General features: G+C 42.4%; 1 protein-coding gene across 2 annotated transcripts in view; it reads right to left on the reverse strand.

Moving 5' to 3' along the window:
- Positions 1-411: 411 nt before the first annotated feature.
- Positions 412-17410, reverse strand: part of THBS2 (thrombospondin 2) — a 59915-nt gene continuing 42916 nt past the window's right edge. For both annotated transcript variants that reach the window (XM_049905775.1, XM_049905767.1), the window contains 9 exons: positions 13796-13903; positions 12915-13074; positions 10109-10227; positions 8938-9172; positions 7050-7277; positions 6273-6544; positions 5301-5398; positions 3714-3853; positions 412-2552 (listed from right to left, as the gene is read on the reverse strand). In XM_049905775.1, the coding sequence (XP_049761732.1) occupies positions 2545-2552; positions 3714-3853; positions 5301-5398; positions 6273-6544; positions 7050-7277; positions 8938-9172; positions 10109-10227; positions 12915-13074; positions 13796-13903 (1368 nt within the window). In that variant the 3' untranslated portion in view covers positions 412-2544. The remainder of the gene's footprint in view (positions 2553-3713; positions 3854-5300; positions 5399-6272; positions 6545-7049; positions 7278-8937; positions 9173-10108; positions 10228-12914; positions 13075-13795; positions 13904-17410) is intronic.

A 17410-nucleotide genomic window follows, 5' to 3' on the forward strand; every position in this document is an offset into this window, starting at 1 on the left:
ATGTGGCTGTACCAGCACAACACTGGGCAACTCAGAAGGATCTACTGAGACCTAGGTGAAATGGAGCTTCTCCATTTTATCCCGAATGGTAGAAAGGGAAAACCGTAACAAACTTCATGCTTGTTTATGTTACCCACCCCATTGCTGTCGAGTCGATTCCAACTCATAGTGACCCTACAGGACAGAGTAGAAGTGACCCATAGGGTTTCCAAGGAGCACCTGGTAGATTCAAACTGTCAACCTTTTGGTTAGCAGCCGAATGCTTAACCACTACACCACCAGGGTTTCCTCATTTAGGTTATAAGGGGCAAAATGCTCATTCCCCCTTGGTTGAATTTTTTTTGTTTCCCCCAGCAGAAACCCAGCCAATTACCTTTAAAAAAGGGAGAGAGATCCGTTTATAGAAAACCTTTTTACAATTTATTTCCTGTTATTGATTTTTAAAGTATAAAAGGGAGGTTCTAGCTAGATGTAGGGCATCAGTGGTGAAAGTCTGACCATGTGAACAAATAAATAAATATTTACAGTCTTTGGCAAACAAATGAAGTTTCATCCACTTGTACTAGAAGCTTGTTAAAAAAAAATAAATAATTTACAGGAAAATATGGTACATTCTGAATATTAACAGCATCATCCCACACCATTGTATTGTTTGACCAAACAACCACAAAACAGAAAACCCACTCATTCTTTATGATCCTTACATTTAATGAAGTCTCCCAACCCTTTACTGGTCTTGGGACTACAGTTCCACAAAATAAAAAAAAAGAAAAAAAGAAAGAAGTGGCAGCAAAAGAAACAAAACAAAATTAACCTCAAAGGAAGCAACAAAAATAATTTTATCAAAACAAAAATGAAATCTGTAATTAAGACTAATGCTATAGATCCTTTCTACTAGACATGGAAATGAGATCACTATTAACAGAAAGGGGAGGAAGAGTCACCCCATATCAGACAGACAAGACAAACTTATTAAACCCCTACATAGAGTGCGATTAGTATTTTTTTAAGAAAGACCATGCAACTTAAAGCCAAAAAGAAATCAAACTTTTGTACATTACTGCATGACTAGTTAATCGGTGTGTCTTTTAACAGTAAATGCTGGTATTTCTTCAGTATTAAAAAAAAAAATCCTATATACAGCAGAGAGGTAACAGTAAAACATACGATATTAAAATTACTGTCAATAGTATATATTAAGGTTCCATTTATAAACTCTTCATTATTATTTATTTACCTATTACATTTTACAGCATGCTTTATCATGACAACATAATATTACTAAGCCTTGTATGCTTGCAAGCATATTTCTTGCTGTAACACTATATATTATTACATACTGGTTATAAGTTCATTTCTAGAAATTATACTACCTATGTATTACTTGACACATCTAAAATAAGTTACTGGCAAATGGAGTTGCATTCTATATTCATTCAATAAATATTAACAAAACATTTATAACTGGAACCTTAATGAAATGTGTTAGTGAATTAGGTAAAAGCAACTATTCCATAGTTCCCAAAGCCTAGAATAGGAATTATATGCCAAAGTGCATTTGCTTATGTGTCTGCTTGTCTGTTCGCTAGTACCAGAGATTGAGAAAGAAGCCCAAGCAAAAAGTTCTGGTGGCCGTAATGCAAAACCAAATGGCAAGTAGCCAAGAATTCTCTCAGTGCTAGAACAGCAGAAGTGACCAGCTCAAACTAAGGCACTTTGCTCTGCTAAACTAACACTTAAGTTGGAATTTGCCAGTCCCAGGCTCACGTTTAGAATCTAGTTCAACCCTTTTCACAAGATATTTACAAAAAGATAATCCTTCCTTGATTCAATTACATCTCTGCATAATGTGTGTGGGGGTGGTTCATTATAGGAGAAGAGGAGAATGGGGGGTATTCACTTATTTTTGTAATTATTTTTTATGTTCCAATTAGTTAATTGATATCTTCCATCATTTGAGATCAGGCTATAGTCTGATATGATTATCGTTTTCTAGCCTCTTCCTTACTATGGCATTGCCTCAGACATTCATTGACCCTGTTTTATAATTGACCTAATATGATTTGTGTGTTATTGTAGAACAGCTCTATTCCAAGAATAGTGACAACTTTAAGCAATGAAAGTGATTTAGCAATATTTTTCCTGCTTAATTTATGATAATGGTATATGCACAGTACTCCCTTCAACTCCATATACACATAAATACAATAAGTAATTACATTTTATATGTAAACGTCATTCTTTTTTAAACACACAAGAAAGAACAATGCATGTCATACTCCATTTTCACTCTGCATAGAGTCACATACATTATCAAACTGTTTTCCTATAATGGGTTGGAATCTCATCTTTGGGTTTCATTAACATTTATCCTATGAAGGCACTTGGGTTTGGGGTTGATGACAGGAGATGAATAACCATTCAGAGTTAAGGGCAAGGGGCAGGAGGTGCTGCTAAGAGAGAGAAGCTGCAAGTGCCAGGATGAATTGAGGTGTCTGGGTAACAGCATGTACAGTACATGGCTGGAAATGCAGCAAATCTTGTTTAGATATCTGAAAAAAAAAAAGATAAACTGAATTAGGATGATAGGGTCATGGCTTTTGTTTTGCCTATAACCTAAAACATCATTATTTCAATATAAAAAATGACATTCACAATATAGATTGATGGGTAGTTGGGTGAGTGGGTGAATGTATGGATGGATCATTGAATGGATAAATGGGTGGGTGGGTGGATCATTGGATGGATGGATGGGTGGATGGGTGGATGGGTAAACAGATGCGTGGATGTATGTATGGATGAATAGATGGATGGATGGACAGACAGATGGACGGACGGACAGATGGACGGACAGATGGATGGGTAGGTGGGTGGTGGGTGGATGGATAGGTGGGTGGATCATTGAATGGATGGATGGATAGATGAGTGGATGAATGGATGGATGGACGGACGGATGGACGGACAGACAGATGGATAGGTACGTGGGTGGTGGGTGGATGGATCATTGACTGGATGGATGAATGGGTGGAAGGGTGGATCACTGAATGGATGAGAACATGAAATGTCTTGAAAGGCAACCTAAGATAGGGAAAGGAAAACTTCACCAGAAGCAAGAAGTCAAAATTCTTTTACACCTTTATTATCTGTGCGCTTGTCAATGTGTGATTTTTGAGACACATCTCTGAGCCTTGCTAACATCATCTGCCTGCAGGATGATGTTTTCATATCTTCTAGAAGGCATGGCATTGGACCATATGAGACCTCAAGTTCCCTTCCAGGTCTATAGTCACATGACCCAAATATGCTCTAGATAAATAACTAAAAAGAAACCCTTCCTCTCTTCCCCGCCTTCCTCTACTTCCCTGCCTTCCTCCCTTCCTTCCTTTCATTCTTTATTCCTTTCCTAATTTTTAGCAAGGGTAGCAATCTAGAATGCCTTTAAGAGTCCAGCAGGTAAGGGAATAAGAAGCTGTGGATACAGTGAAATTGGGGTGGGTGGGGCCAGTGAATAACTGGAAAGTGTCCTGCCAAAGGCGTGCAAATTCAATTTAAAACAAACAAATAAACAAAAACCATGCTGGCCAAACAAAACATCTGCTAGGAATGGGTCCCCAGTTTATCATCCCAATTCATAGCTTTTGTGAAAGGAAAAGTAAGCGTGTGTTTCATCCCCAGCTGCCACACTACCCCAGTGCATTGATTCTCATACCCACCTCTGCATTCATATCTGAGGTCCGAGAAATAGACCATCTCTTGAGAGAAGACAAACAGGCCTAGCCGCCCTCCAGCATAGGTTTGGTCGTAGATAGGCCCTGAGTCAGCCATCACCTGTTTTCCTTCATGCACTAACACTCTAAAAAGGGAAAGAAGGAGATATGTGAACTCATGAAGCAGATTCACCAAACACTAGGTGGTCAGTCATTGTAAGAGCTGTTGGCACGGGAGAGTCTAAGAGTCTCAGCTCGTGGATTCAGCATAACCTCTAGGGAGGGGGCGAGCTGCTTACTTTCTCCTTACAACCACAGGCCAACTCAACACTCTCCTCCTTTCTCTTAACTCATGTCAGCACCACAGTCAATCAATGCATAGCAATCACCCACAGAGAGGTCGACCACAGTCTTTGCTTTTGAGAACCCACAGACAGTTTGATTGAGGGAAGGGCATCCTCAGTCTCCCCCAGGTGGAGCCAGGTGCATCCTCCTAACCTGTTGGGTGCCATTTTATTTACATGTTGTCACGCTTCTCAGACCTTCACCTTGTATTAAAATCATAAGCACACCTGGGTTTCTCCCACTAGACTGAGTGTTCGAAAGTAGAGACAGGGGCTCTACCCAACATGGAGAGGGCAAGCCAGAAACCATGTTCTCCCTGTGCCACAGCACTTTCTGCAGGTGCTCACCTGCTCATTATAGTAAGGCTCCTATGATGAAGCAATGAGAGAATAAGTGGAAGGCTCTACAAGGAGACATCACATCCCTACACCACCTGGCTCCTCACCTGTGCAGGTGGGTTTATACCTACAATGGACATGCTTGTTTCCAGCATCTATGGAGAATCCAAGCAGGTCATGGTTCTTATTAACTAAGTCTAACTTTAAAAAAAAAAAAAATTAAATTTAAATTGTCCACATTTTCTTTCAATCAAAATTAATTACAAATGCCATCAAGCCTAGAGAAAAAAAAAATCTGTGGAGCTGATAACTGTTAAAGTTATTTTAAAATGTGTTTTAAGTTCAGCCATTTTACAACATCATGAAGAAGTATGAATGTGTTCTCCAGCTAATGCACATGCTAATATTGCAAAGATGCAGTTATTTTAATTGCACTTTCTTTTCCACGTCCAGAGTAGTATTTAGGAGAAAGATACTCAACATTCTCCAAATGATTTTAACAAGACAAGTCTTAGATTCTCCTCTTCAAGAATATTTTTAGAAATAACACATACAGTTGTGGGACAAAAAAGGGAACGTTTTTAAAAATGAAAAATCTGAAGAAGAACGCATACATTAGAATTCATATTGGCTATGGTTGGAGGTTAGAATCCACCCAGAGGCACCAGAGAAGAAAGACCTGGCAAGCTATTTCCAAAAAAATCAGATACTGAAAACCCTATGGAGCACAATTGTACTCTGACACACATGAGTCGCCATAAGTCAGAGTCAATTCAACGGCAACTGTTTTTTTGTCTATTAATATTTCTTTAATTTGTCTATTAACATTTAGACTTGAAGTCAAGTGGAAAGAAGTTCCCAGAATGGTCATCATTTGATAGAAACCTGGAAGGAATCGAGATGCCCTCACCTTATGTAACCTGTCTTGGGTCTATGAGTAAGATGCCACCTGTAAGCCGTGAAATCTTTCCAGCCAATATTTTTGGGGTCGTGCCATAATGTGCGCACCTGCAGAAGAAGAAAATATCACTACTGAGCACAGCCAGTAACCTGGGCTTCAAAACACTTCATAACACCAACAGGGAAATACACAGTCTTCCCTATGCAAATGAGTCCTCGAGGTGCATGTGGCTGCATCGCTCTCATGCATCTCACAGAACACATCTCCTCCTGGATGGATCCAAAATCCATATATAAGCAGCAGTGGCGCCCAGTGTGAGGAACCCAGGCCTGAGTCAGAGTCACAGCCTCACATCAGCATCTGCTACTTTCCCAGTGAAGACCTTGGGCAAAATTTTTAAACTTTTTGAAACCCAGCTCTGCCTGTCTCTAGGGAAAAAAAAAAAAAAATTGCCATCAAGTCGATTCTGACTCATAGCAACTCCACAGGACAGAGTAGAACTGCCTCATAGGGTTACCAAGGAGCAGCTGGTGGATTCGAAATGCCAACTTTTGGGTTAGCAGCTGAGCTCTTAGCTACTGTGCCACCAGGACTCTGGCTATCTCTACAAGAGGGCAGAATGTGACTAATTTGCAAGCGGGCTGCCAATTGTGTTCATAAAAGCAGAAGGGACAGTCCTTTATAAAGCAGGCACTCAATAAAAGATGACTACAGTTATCGTGTTTGAGTCCAGTGGGCTCAAACATACCAACGGTCATGAAGATGGCACAGGACTGGCCAGCATTTTGTTTTGTGATACGTTAGATCATCATGAGTCGGAGCAACTTAATAGTAACTAGCAATAACAAAATGATTGTCATGTTTTAGGTAAAAATAAATAAAAACAGAAGTTGGGGTGTCTTTAGAATGGCTGAAGCATGTGTGTGGTATCTGTGAAGTGGTATAAGGAGGAGCCATGTCTGCCCGCCTTGTGTTCCTCACCTGGCCCTCCGTGTTCCCCGTGTGCCACAGCGCATTCCGCAGGTGCTCTCCCGTGCCCGTCGTGGAGTTGACCACTTTGAGAGACACCCCTGAGTAGCCATATGCCCGCGTGGGCTTGTCCTCCCAGTAGGTCTGAGTGACCTGCTTCCACATCACCACATAGAATCTGCTGCTGGACTGATAGCCAAAGACAAAGCCAGCATAATCGTCGTCCCGGTCGGTATTGACATAAAACGTGCCACTGAAGTCGACAGACCCAAATTCATCGAAACCTGGATTCAAAGGGAAGGCGTTCTGTCACAGGATGTAGTCAGACACACCATCTAAGGAAATTCCCAAATTATCCCTGGGATGACGTGAATGCAGGTATGAAGAGATTGGGACAGGCTCCCCTCCTCCACCCAGCCCATGTTCTGCTGTTGTGAGTTTGATTAATTTTTCCTGATTTTCTTCAAGGAGGGGAGTTACATTTACAGAACAAGGGGAGGACTTTTTTGTATTACATAATAGATATTTTAAAGTACAAATCCAAAAATTAACACACATGGGGGTCACCATGGGTTGGAATTGCCTTTGGAGAGGCAAATCCACGGGTCCCCAAGTTTTTCTACTTTAATTATTTATGTCGACAGTTCTACACACCATGAGTGGATGGAGGCTGGCAGAAAGACCACACTAAACCCATCTCCATTATTTTAAAGAGCAGCTTGTGTTCCTGCGGTCATTTGATCATGGCGGGATCACAATAGTCCCACACACTGTATCTTGGAGGCTCACCTACAGCGATGCCAGGGTCAGAGTTCGCTGTCTGAACCAGCTCCTTGCCTTGGTGACGGATCACCCAATTGGGATCAATTTGAGTGGTGCCTTTGGGGTCCAGGTGGACCATCTGGAAGTTCCTGAAGTCAGTCTCGCTGATGGCATTGTTTTCAGGACACACATCATCAATGTCTGGGACACTGTCATTGTCAAAGTCATCTTTGCAAGCATCACCCCGCCCATCGCCTATTCACAAAGGATGAAACAGAAACAACAAATCAGAGAGTTGGTCATCACTGGCCTTGCTAGGTCTGAGAAAAGTTCGTGCATCATCCTCTGAAAATTTAAGGTTAAACGTTTCACGGCATTTTGTGGATTAACGCTTAGTGATCTCTAAGACTTTCAGTTGAATGCTAGGAGAAGTCTTGATAAGCTTTTCAAAACATTGCTCTGGTACATAGTACAGCAAAGGAGAAATGAAGTCAAATCCCACCAGAGACTTTTCTCCCTTTTCTGACTCAGCACTGGGGTATGGGGTCTGAATGACTGTTGTCAGGGAACAGCAAGCTCAGTCTCTAACATTTTACCCTGGTAGTTCCCAGCACATCTATCAGCATCTTTCTCTTCCTCTCTGCCTCTAATCTACTTGGAATTTAAGGCAGAACTTGTACTAGAAATGATTTCTCCTGGGGAGATATGAACTCCAAATTTTTCAGGGAGGTGGTAGTAGGAGGCTGGGAGTGCAGGGGTAAGTGATCCATACACCACCCTGGTGTATATGGGAAGAAGAACCATGTCGCCTCAGCAGCTATCCAGCTCCATGGTAACACTGATCATCCTATAGGCTATGACTGAGTTAGCCCATTTTTGTGCCAGTCGTTTTAGGAGAAAAAGATACAAAGTTTGATGGACTCTCCCATCACATTCTTAAACTCCTTTTCCATTCTTTTCAATAGCTTGCACTGCACACCAACTGTGTGTGGCAGGCACATAATCCTGCACATGGAAATCTTAAAAATACTGAAATACTCCCATGTGTGGGAGCTTCTATTCCATCCCACCACTTCCCTGGGTGAAAGGTCTGGCATATGCTCCACCTGCTGGCAAACCCACTGCCCTCTATGATCTGGATCCAGTCTGTTTTCCTACCAACCAATAGCTTCGTGCTTCCTGTTAAATCCCAGGGAGGGTCCTCCAGGCTGCACTGTGGATCTTGGTGTTTTCCCATATCCTTCTTAGCCCCTTATGATGGTTTACTAAGGATCTGTGTCCTCAGCAAGTCCACTGGAGCTGGCCAGGATGGCTCACTAAGACACTCTTTGCATCTCCAACTGGAAGTCAGACAGCCTCAGATGGCCACTGAGCCCAGCCACACCCCTCAGTTGTTACATGAAGATGGGGCATAAAAGGCTGCAGAATCCTGATGGTCTCAGCCTCCCCAGGACCCTATGCTGCTGGAGACCACTAATTCATATTAACCCAGGTAACATAATTGTTTTCCCTTTATGCTCCACACTCCTGCCATTTTTTGTTTGCTTAGCCCTTAAAAGACTAAGTCCTCAGTGACCTCACTGCCATAATACACTGAATCACTGTTTCACGTTATGTTTAAACTGACATTTCTTTCTTAGAGATTGTCCGAAGTTTGAAGATTGGTATAAAGACGCTGACACTTTCCCTCATCCCAACGTACATAAGCAGATCCCTGAGGCATATCATCTGTTGAACAATACACACAGAAAGAGCTAAAAATGCACGGAGCAGGAAAGGAACACTGCCCTTTCAGCGTGGCTGCATCTCCCTACCAGGAGTTTTACAACAGTTTCATCACACACACATCCCTGTCTTTGCAGGACTGTTCACAGGGAGGTTTCCACCGTACGAAAGGACCAGAAACAGCACCTACCATCTGAGTCCTCCTGGTCTGGGTTGAAGACAAGCCTACAGTTGTCCCTGTCATCAGGGATACCGTCATTGTCGTCATCCGAGTCGCACGCATCGCCTTTGCCATCCCTGTCGTGGTCGGCCTGGTTGGCGTTGGAGATGTAAGGGCAGTTATCCTGGTTGTTCTGGTGACCATCCTCATCGATGTCCTCATTGTTGTCACACTGGTCCCCAACAAGGTCATTGTCCACATCTGTCTAAGGGGGCACAGCAAGAGGAAGGCAGCAGTGAGCATTCACGCACTGAAGCAGGGAAGACTCACAGAGGTAGCGCTGAAGAACCAGCACGGGGTCTGGTTGTACAGTCTAAGAGGACAGGATGGTGGAGAAGGAATGGTTCCCTTGAGACCACATGACTATCGGATATCAGAGCAAGGACTTGAATCCAGGGTTCTCAGCCCTGCCACCCTCCACGCTATGCACCCCTCTACAGGAAATCACTTTCATATGTCAGACTTGTGTGTCTTCACAGGAAGAAACTAAATGCTACAGAATGAAAGGCCATGTTTACATCATCCACTGCCACACAGTGCACGGTCTGTATCAGCGCGTTATATTCCCACTCACTGCATCCAAAGGCAAATCTGGAAATGTCGCCAATTCCTACATTTGCGTCAGGGAATTCAGAGAGTAATACACAGAGACCCCATCCCTTTAGATAGAGTGAGGCTACATATCGACTCTTCTGGGACTCGCCACTGGGATGCAAGAGACATGCATAGCTTTGAGTCCAGCAAATGTTCCCAGTTAAAATTATTGAAAACCCTACATTGTTGTATCTTGGCAGAGTTAATAAATGACGATAAAGGGATATCTATATTTATAAAACCTAAAAACCAAACCTTTTGCCATTGAATTGATTCTGGCTCATAGTAACCCCATGTCTTACAGAGTACAACTGTGCTCCATAGGGTTTTCTTGGCTGTAATCTTTGGAAGCAGATTCTTTCTTCTGTGGTGTCACTGAGCAGGTTCAAGCTGCCAACCTTAAGGTTAGTCATCAAGCACAAACCATTTGTGCCATCTGTGTCTGCATCTACATCTGTATGTATGTATCACTGCACATGCATATACACAACTGGTAAGGACCTCAGACCCCCCACACAAACTTCTCCTTATAGGCACAAGCAGTTACCTGGTCAGGATTGTGCACAAGGGGACAGTTGTCACAGTGATCCCCCACCCCATCGCCATCGGTGTCTCTCTGGTCAATGTTGTAGACATAGGGACAATTGTCTCGCTCATTGAAGACATCTATAGGCGTTCAAAGAAAGAAATGGAAGCACGGTGCCTTTAGGAAAATGTGCTGCTTTTCCTATTTGCATTAAATAACTTCCAACCAAACTTTTCTTTAATTAAAAAAAATATGGTCTAAGAATATGGTAGAACTTAAAGATGATTAGATTCATGAGAGAACATATATCATATTTCACTTTAAAGTCCAAATGTCTTTAGTTTAAAACAGAACCAGCTCTTGAATATTCCTGGGTAGGATTCCACATAGGAGGAGTCATTAAATGTGTTGTCACAGTGTAAAACTCTGCACTTAACTATATTGGTTATTTCCCCTCAAAGAGCCACTCAGAAAATATGTACTGGGTTCCTCAGAACTGTTTAGCTCCCAGGTTCTGATGCCTCATCAACTACACGAGTGCACATTTGTAGGAAAATAACAATGCAAGATTTATGGGATTTTAGATGTAATATGTATTTGAAGGAATCTGAAAATAGACAATGGATTCTGCTAATATTGGAGCTATGAATAAATGCGCATCAGCAGCCATACCACAGTGACACATATGAAGAACCAAGAGTCCAGAGTGAAGGGATCAGGCAGAGTTGAAAGGTCAGCCTCATTCTCAGTCAGGCAGAGTCTGAGCAAGGATGAAGTGGCCAAGCAAAAGGGATCGAGGTCAAGAGAGAAAGGACTCCCTAAAAACAGACTCAGCATCAAATAGACAACCTAAATCACAGAGTGGAGGAGGTCCCCTGATGCCTCAGAGCCACCGGCAAGCATGTGATTCAGATGCTCTCTCAGAGGCGCGGTGGAAGCAGAAATTGGTGTGGAGTTTCTCGAAAAGGTGATGTTAAAATACACACTATGATAGCTCCTAGTGGGTGCAGAGTTTTTGTGTGGAATGACAAAAAAAAAAAAAAAATTTTGGGAATAGATAGTGGTGATGGCTGCACAACATGGTGATTATCATTTTTAAAAAACCCACCGCCATCAAGTCAATTCTGACCCCTAGTGACTCTATAGGACAGAGTAGAACTACCTCAGGGTTTCCAAGGCTGTAATCTTCATGGGAGCAGACTGTCATATCTTTCTTCTGGGGAGGAGCTGCTGGATTCTAACTGCCTGAATATCACTGAATTGTGCACTTAGAAATGGCTAAAATGATGACAAATTTTGTCATATGTGTATATAAAATAATCTGAAAAAACACACCATGAGACAAAAGAGTAGGTTACAGTGAGCCAGAGGGGCTGCGGCTGGCGATGGCTGGGAATACCAGGACCAGAGACACAGAGCTGAGTACCCAGCAGCTCCCAAAGAGGCTAACCGACTGCCTGCTGTTTCCCTGGAGATGTTGCTCGTCTCTGCACCCGGTGGAAAGGGGTGAACGAAGGAGCTGACGCCCTGCTGTGGGTTTAGGGCTTATTTGGGGAAGTCACAATGAGCTCAAGCATAACAAGGATTGTAAGGATGGCTCAGGACCGGGCAGTGTTTTGTTCTGTTGTGCATAGGGTCACTATGAGTCGGAACCAACTCCACGGCACCTAACAACAACAACAGGGCTTCAGAGTAAGAGGGCAGTGTTCTATTTACCTGTCAGCAGGTGTGACATCAGAGGTGACCATATGGGAAACTCCTTTAGGAGGTGCTTTTCATGGAGTGGCTGTTCATGGAGTGACTAGAAATAAAGACGTAGATAAAAGCGCCCCGCAAGAGATCACACAAAAAGAGGCAAATGGCTGCTACCAGACTTTTTCAGAGGTGCAGTTTGGTGAGAAAAGGGCTGGGCTCTCGGAACTTTGAGTGGGTGGCTGTGTTAGAGAGGAGGCCATGAGGAAGGTCAAAGGCACAGGACTCGGGGGCTGGTTTGGAGAAAGGAAGATGCCTGATGTAATGTTGTTGTTGTTGGCTGCCAATAAGTCGGCTCTTAACACACGGTGACCCCACACACAATGGAGAGAAATGCTGCCTGGTCCTGCACCATACCCATGATCAGTTACAGATTGGACCATTGTGATCCATAGGGTTTTCATTGGCTGATTTTCTAAAGTAGATCACCAGGCCTTTCTTCCTAGTCCCTCTTAGTCTGGAAGCCCCACTGAAACCCGTTTGGCATCACAGCAACACATAAGCCTCCACTAACAGACGGATGGTGGCTGTGCACGAAGCACATTGGCCAAAATCAAACCCAGATCTCTCACACAGAAGGTGAGAATTCTATCACTAAACCACCAATGCCTCACCTCAAATACATAGTTTTCTAAAAGGTGGTCCTGAAGCTGATGACTGCTGTCATGGACCACAAGAAAAGACAAAGGCTAAAGGGGCAGAATGAGGGTAGGCTTCTACAAGCACAGTTTAATGAATCATTTAATCTTATACAGGAATCTCTGGGTGGCACAAATGGTTAAAGCAGTTGGCTGCCAACCAGAAGGTTGGAGGGTCAAGTCCACCCAGACGTGCCTCAGAAGAAAGACCTGGCAATCCACTTCTGAAAAATCAGCCATTTACAACCCCATGGAGCACAATTCTACTCTGAAACATATTGGGGCACCATGAGTCAGAGTCAACTCCAGGGCAACTGGTATATCATTGTATGGGTGGAGTTGAGCTCAACCCGTAAATACAAGCTAACACGTGAAGTTTGTAAGCACTTCTGATGGTAGCCTTAGAATGCATGTATGATAGTGAGTGCAGGACTGACCGTCCCCGTCGATGTCCATGGAGCAGGCATCACCCTCGCCATTGTTGTCGGTGTCGATCTGCGCTGGGTTGTGCACGTATGGGCAGTTGTCACAGCGGTCCCCAACCTCATCTTTGTCATAGTCAAGCTGGCGGGGGTTGAATAGAAGCTGGCAATTGTCCTGGGAGAAAACAAGGACAGAATTTAAGAAAGAACACATGAATGCTTATTTGATTTCTTATAATATTGCTCAGGGCTTATAAGTTATTTGCTCACAGTAGGTAAAAATAACCAACATAGGAATAAAAGAAAACACATGAAGTCTTTCAGCTCTAGTGAAATGCTTCCTTGATACCACATCATTTTAGTCTCTTGTATGCATCTGTCCCCTGTTAAAAACTTTGAGATTTTCTAATCCAAAACTGACACACCATATACGTCACAGTGAGAATAGATCCATAAATCTCAAATCAATGAATGAATCAATGAAAGTCAGATGTAGGATATCTGTGAGCGAAAATACAGGCAACCTATCCCTGTTAGTGCCATAGTATGTGCTAATCTGTCAAATCATTGATGTTCTGAAAAAAATTTCTCAGAAAAAATGAAAATATTGTCACAAAGTCAAGTATATCACTCATGGTGGTAATAGCATTGCCCATTACTGGCACCTCCCTACAAAGAAGGGAGGTGGACATGTTCCTTTTTATGTAATTAAAGTGAACCATGTGAGCGGAAACATTCCTAGCAGGGCACTCTAGACAGCTCCAGGCGCTGGTGAACCTGCCGTGTGACTAGTCTTCCTTATTAATGATTCTGAAGAATCAGTGATATTGACCACCGATCTCCTGGCCACACTGCTCCTGAAGTTGAGAGTAGGGTCAGTGGCTGCACCAGCCTACCTTTTCATCGCTCACGCCATCATTGTCATCATCCTCATCACAAGCATCCCCAATTCCATCCTTGTCGAAATCTTCTTGCCCAGAATTAGGCAGATGGGGGCAGTTATCCTGCAATTAAAGAAATGTAATTTTTTTTTTCAGGTTGATCTAAGAGCAAAGTCTTTCTTTTTTTTTTTTTTTTTTTGTACTTTAGATGAAGGTTTACAGAGCATATTAGTCTCTCATTAAACAATTAGTACACATATTGTTCTGTGACATTGGTTGCCAGCCCCATGACATGTCAACACTCTCCCCCTCTTGACCTTGGGTTCCCCATTACCAGCTTTCCTGTCCCCTCTTGCCTTCTTATCCTTGCCCCTGGGCTGGTGTGCTCATTTTGTCTCATTTTATCTTATGGGGCTATTGGAAACCCCGGTGGTGTAGTGCTACAGTTGTTAACCAAAAGGTTGGTAGTTCGAATCCACCAGGTGCTCCTTGGAAACTCTATGGGGCAGTTCTACTCTGTCCTGTAGGGTTGCTATGAGTTAAAATACACTGGACAGCAATGGTGTTTTTTTGTTTTTTTTCTTAAATCTTTGGCTGAAGGATGAACCTCAGGAGTTACTTCAATACTGAGCTGTCCGGTAGGCCATACTTTGGGGGTTTCTTCAGTCTCTGTCAAACTAGTAAATTTGGTCTTTTTTTTTTTAAATAATTTTTATTGTGCTTTAAGTGAAAGTTTACAAATCAAGTCAGTCTGTCACATATAAGCTTATATACACCTTACTACATACTCCCATTTACTCTCCCCCTAATGAGTTAGCCCGCTCCCTTCTTCCAGTCTCTCTTTTCATGACCATTTTGCCAGTTTCTAACCCTCTCTACCCTCCCATCTCCCCTCCAGACAGGAGATGCCAAGACAGTCTCAAGTATCCACCTGATACAAGTAGCTCACTCTTCATCAGCATCTCTCTCCAGCCCATTGTCCAGGCCCTTCCATGTCTGATGAGTAGTCTTCGGGAATGGTTCCTGTCCTGGGCCAACAGAAGGTTTGGGGACCATGACCGCCGGGATTCTTCTAGTCTCAGTCAGACCATTAAGTCTCGTCTTTTTATGAGAATTTGGGGTCTGCATCCCACTGTTCTCCTGCTCCCTCAGGAGTTTTCGGTTGTGTTCCCTGTCAGGGCAGTCATCGGTTGTGGCCGGGCACCATCTAGTTCTTCTGGTCTCAGGATGATGTAAGTTTCTAGTTCTTGTGGCTCTTTCTGTCTCTTGGGCTCATAGTTATCGTGTGACCTTGGTGTTCTTCATTCTCCTTTGATCCAGATGGGTTGAGACCAATTGATGCATCTTAGATGGCTGCTTGTTAGCATTTAAGACCCCAGATGCCACGCTTCAAAGTGGGATGCAGAATGTTTTCATAAAAGAGTTTATTATGCCAATTGACTTAGAAGTCCCCTTAAGCCATAGTCCCCAAACCCCTGCCCTTGCTTCGCTGACCTTCGAAACATTCAGTTTATCCTGGAAACTTCTTTACTTTTGGTCCAGTCCAGTTGAGCTGACCTTCCCTGTATTGAGTATTGTCCTTCCCTTCACCTAAAGTAGTTCTTATCTACTAACTAATCAGTAAATAACCTTCTCCCACCCTCCCTCCCTCCCCCCTCTCGTAATCACAAAAGAATGTTTTCTTCTCAGTTTATACTATTTCTCAAGAACTTATAATAGTGGTCTCATGCAGTATTTGTCCTTTTGCATCGGATTAATTTCACTCAGCATAATGCCTTCCAGGTTCCTCCATGTTATGAAATGTTTCACATATTTGTCACTGTTCTTTATCGATGCATAGTATTCCATTGTGTGAATGTACCATAATTTATTTAACCATTCATCTATTGATGGACACCTTGGTTGCTTACAGCTTTTTGCTATTGTAAACAGTGCTGCAATAAACATGGGTGTGCATATATCTGTTCATGTAAAGGCTCTTATGTCTCTAGGGTATATTCCGAGGAGTGGGATTTCTGGGTTGTATGGTAGTTCTATTTCTAACTTTTTAAGAAGATTTCCAAAGTGGTTGTACCATTTTACATTCCCACCAGCAGTGTAGAAGAGTTCCAATCTCTCTGCAGCCTCTCCAACATTTATTATTTTGTGTTTTTTGGATTAATGCCAGCCTTGTTGGAGTGAGATGGAATCTCATCGCAGTTTTAATTTGCATTTCTCTAATGGCTAATGATCGAGAGCATTTTCTCATGTATCTGTTAGCTGCCTGAATATCTTCTTTAGTGAAGTGCGTGTTCATATCCTTTGCCCACTTTTTGATTGGGTTGTTTGTCTTTTTGTGGTTGAGTTTTAACAGAATCATATAGATTTTAGAGATCAGGTGCTGGTCGGAGATGTCCTAGGTGAAAATTTTTTCCCAATCTGTAGGTGGTCTTTTTACTCTTTTGGTGAAGCCTTTAGATGAGCATAGGTGTTTGATTTTTAGGAGCTCCCAGTTATCTGATTTCTCTTCGTTATTTTTAGTAATGTTTTGTATTCTGTTTATGCCTTGTATTAGGGCTCCTAACATTGTCCCTATTTTTTCTTCCATGATCTTTATCGTTTTAGTCTTTATGTTTAGGTCTTTGATCCACTTGGAGTTAGTTTTTGTGCATGGTGTGAGGTATGGGTCCTGCTTCACTTTTTTGCAAATGGATATCCAGTTATGCCAACACCATTTGTTAAAAAGACTATCTTTTCCCCAATTAACTGACACTGGGCCTTTGTCAAATATCAGCTGCTCATATGTGAATGGATTTATATCTGGGTTCTCAATTCTGTTCCACTGGCCTATGTGCCTGTTGTTGTACTAGTACCAGGTTGTTTTGACTACTGTGGCTGTATAATATGTTCTAAAATCAGGTAGAGTGAGGCCTCCCACTTTCTTCTTCTTTTTCAGTAATGCTTTACTTATCTGGGGCTTCTTTCCCTTCCATATGAAGTTGGTGATTTGTTTCTCCATAACTTTAATAAATGTCATTGGAATTTGGATCAGAAGTGCATTGTATGTATAGATGGCTTTTGGTAGAATAGGCATTTTTACTATGTTAAGTCTTCCTATCCATGAGCAAGGTATGTTTTTCCACTTACATATGTCCCTTTTAGTTTCTTGCACTAGTACTTCATAGTTTTCTTTGTATAGGTCTTTTACATCTTTGGTAAGATTTATTCCTAAGTATTTTATCTTCTTGGGGGTTACTGTGAATGGTATTGATTTGGTGATTTCCTCTTCGATGTTCTTTTTGTTGATGTAGAGGAATCCAAGTGATTTTTGTATGTTTATCTTGTAACCTGAGACTCTGCCGAACTCTTCTATTAGTTTCAGTAGTTTTCTGGAGGATTCCTTAGGGTTTTCTGTGTATGAGATCATGTCATCTGCAAATAGAGATAATTTTACATCTTCCCTGCCAATCCAGATGCCCTTTATTCCTTTGTCTAGCCTAACTGCTCTGGCTAGGACCTCTAGCACAATGTTGAATAAGAGTGGTGATAAAGCGCATCCTTGTCTGGTTCCCGTTCTCAAGGGAAATGCTTTCAGGTTCTCTCCATTTAGAATGATGTTGGCCGTTGGCTTTGTATAGATGGCCTTTATTA

This window comes from Elephas maximus, chromosome 1 (genome assembly GCF_024166365.1).
Source record: "Elephas maximus indicus isolate mEleMax1 chromosome 1, mEleMax1 primary haplotype, whole genome shotgun sequence".
In the NCBI taxonomy this organism is placed as follows: Eukaryota; Metazoa; Chordata; class Mammalia; order Proboscidea; family Elephantidae; genus Elephas; species Elephas maximus.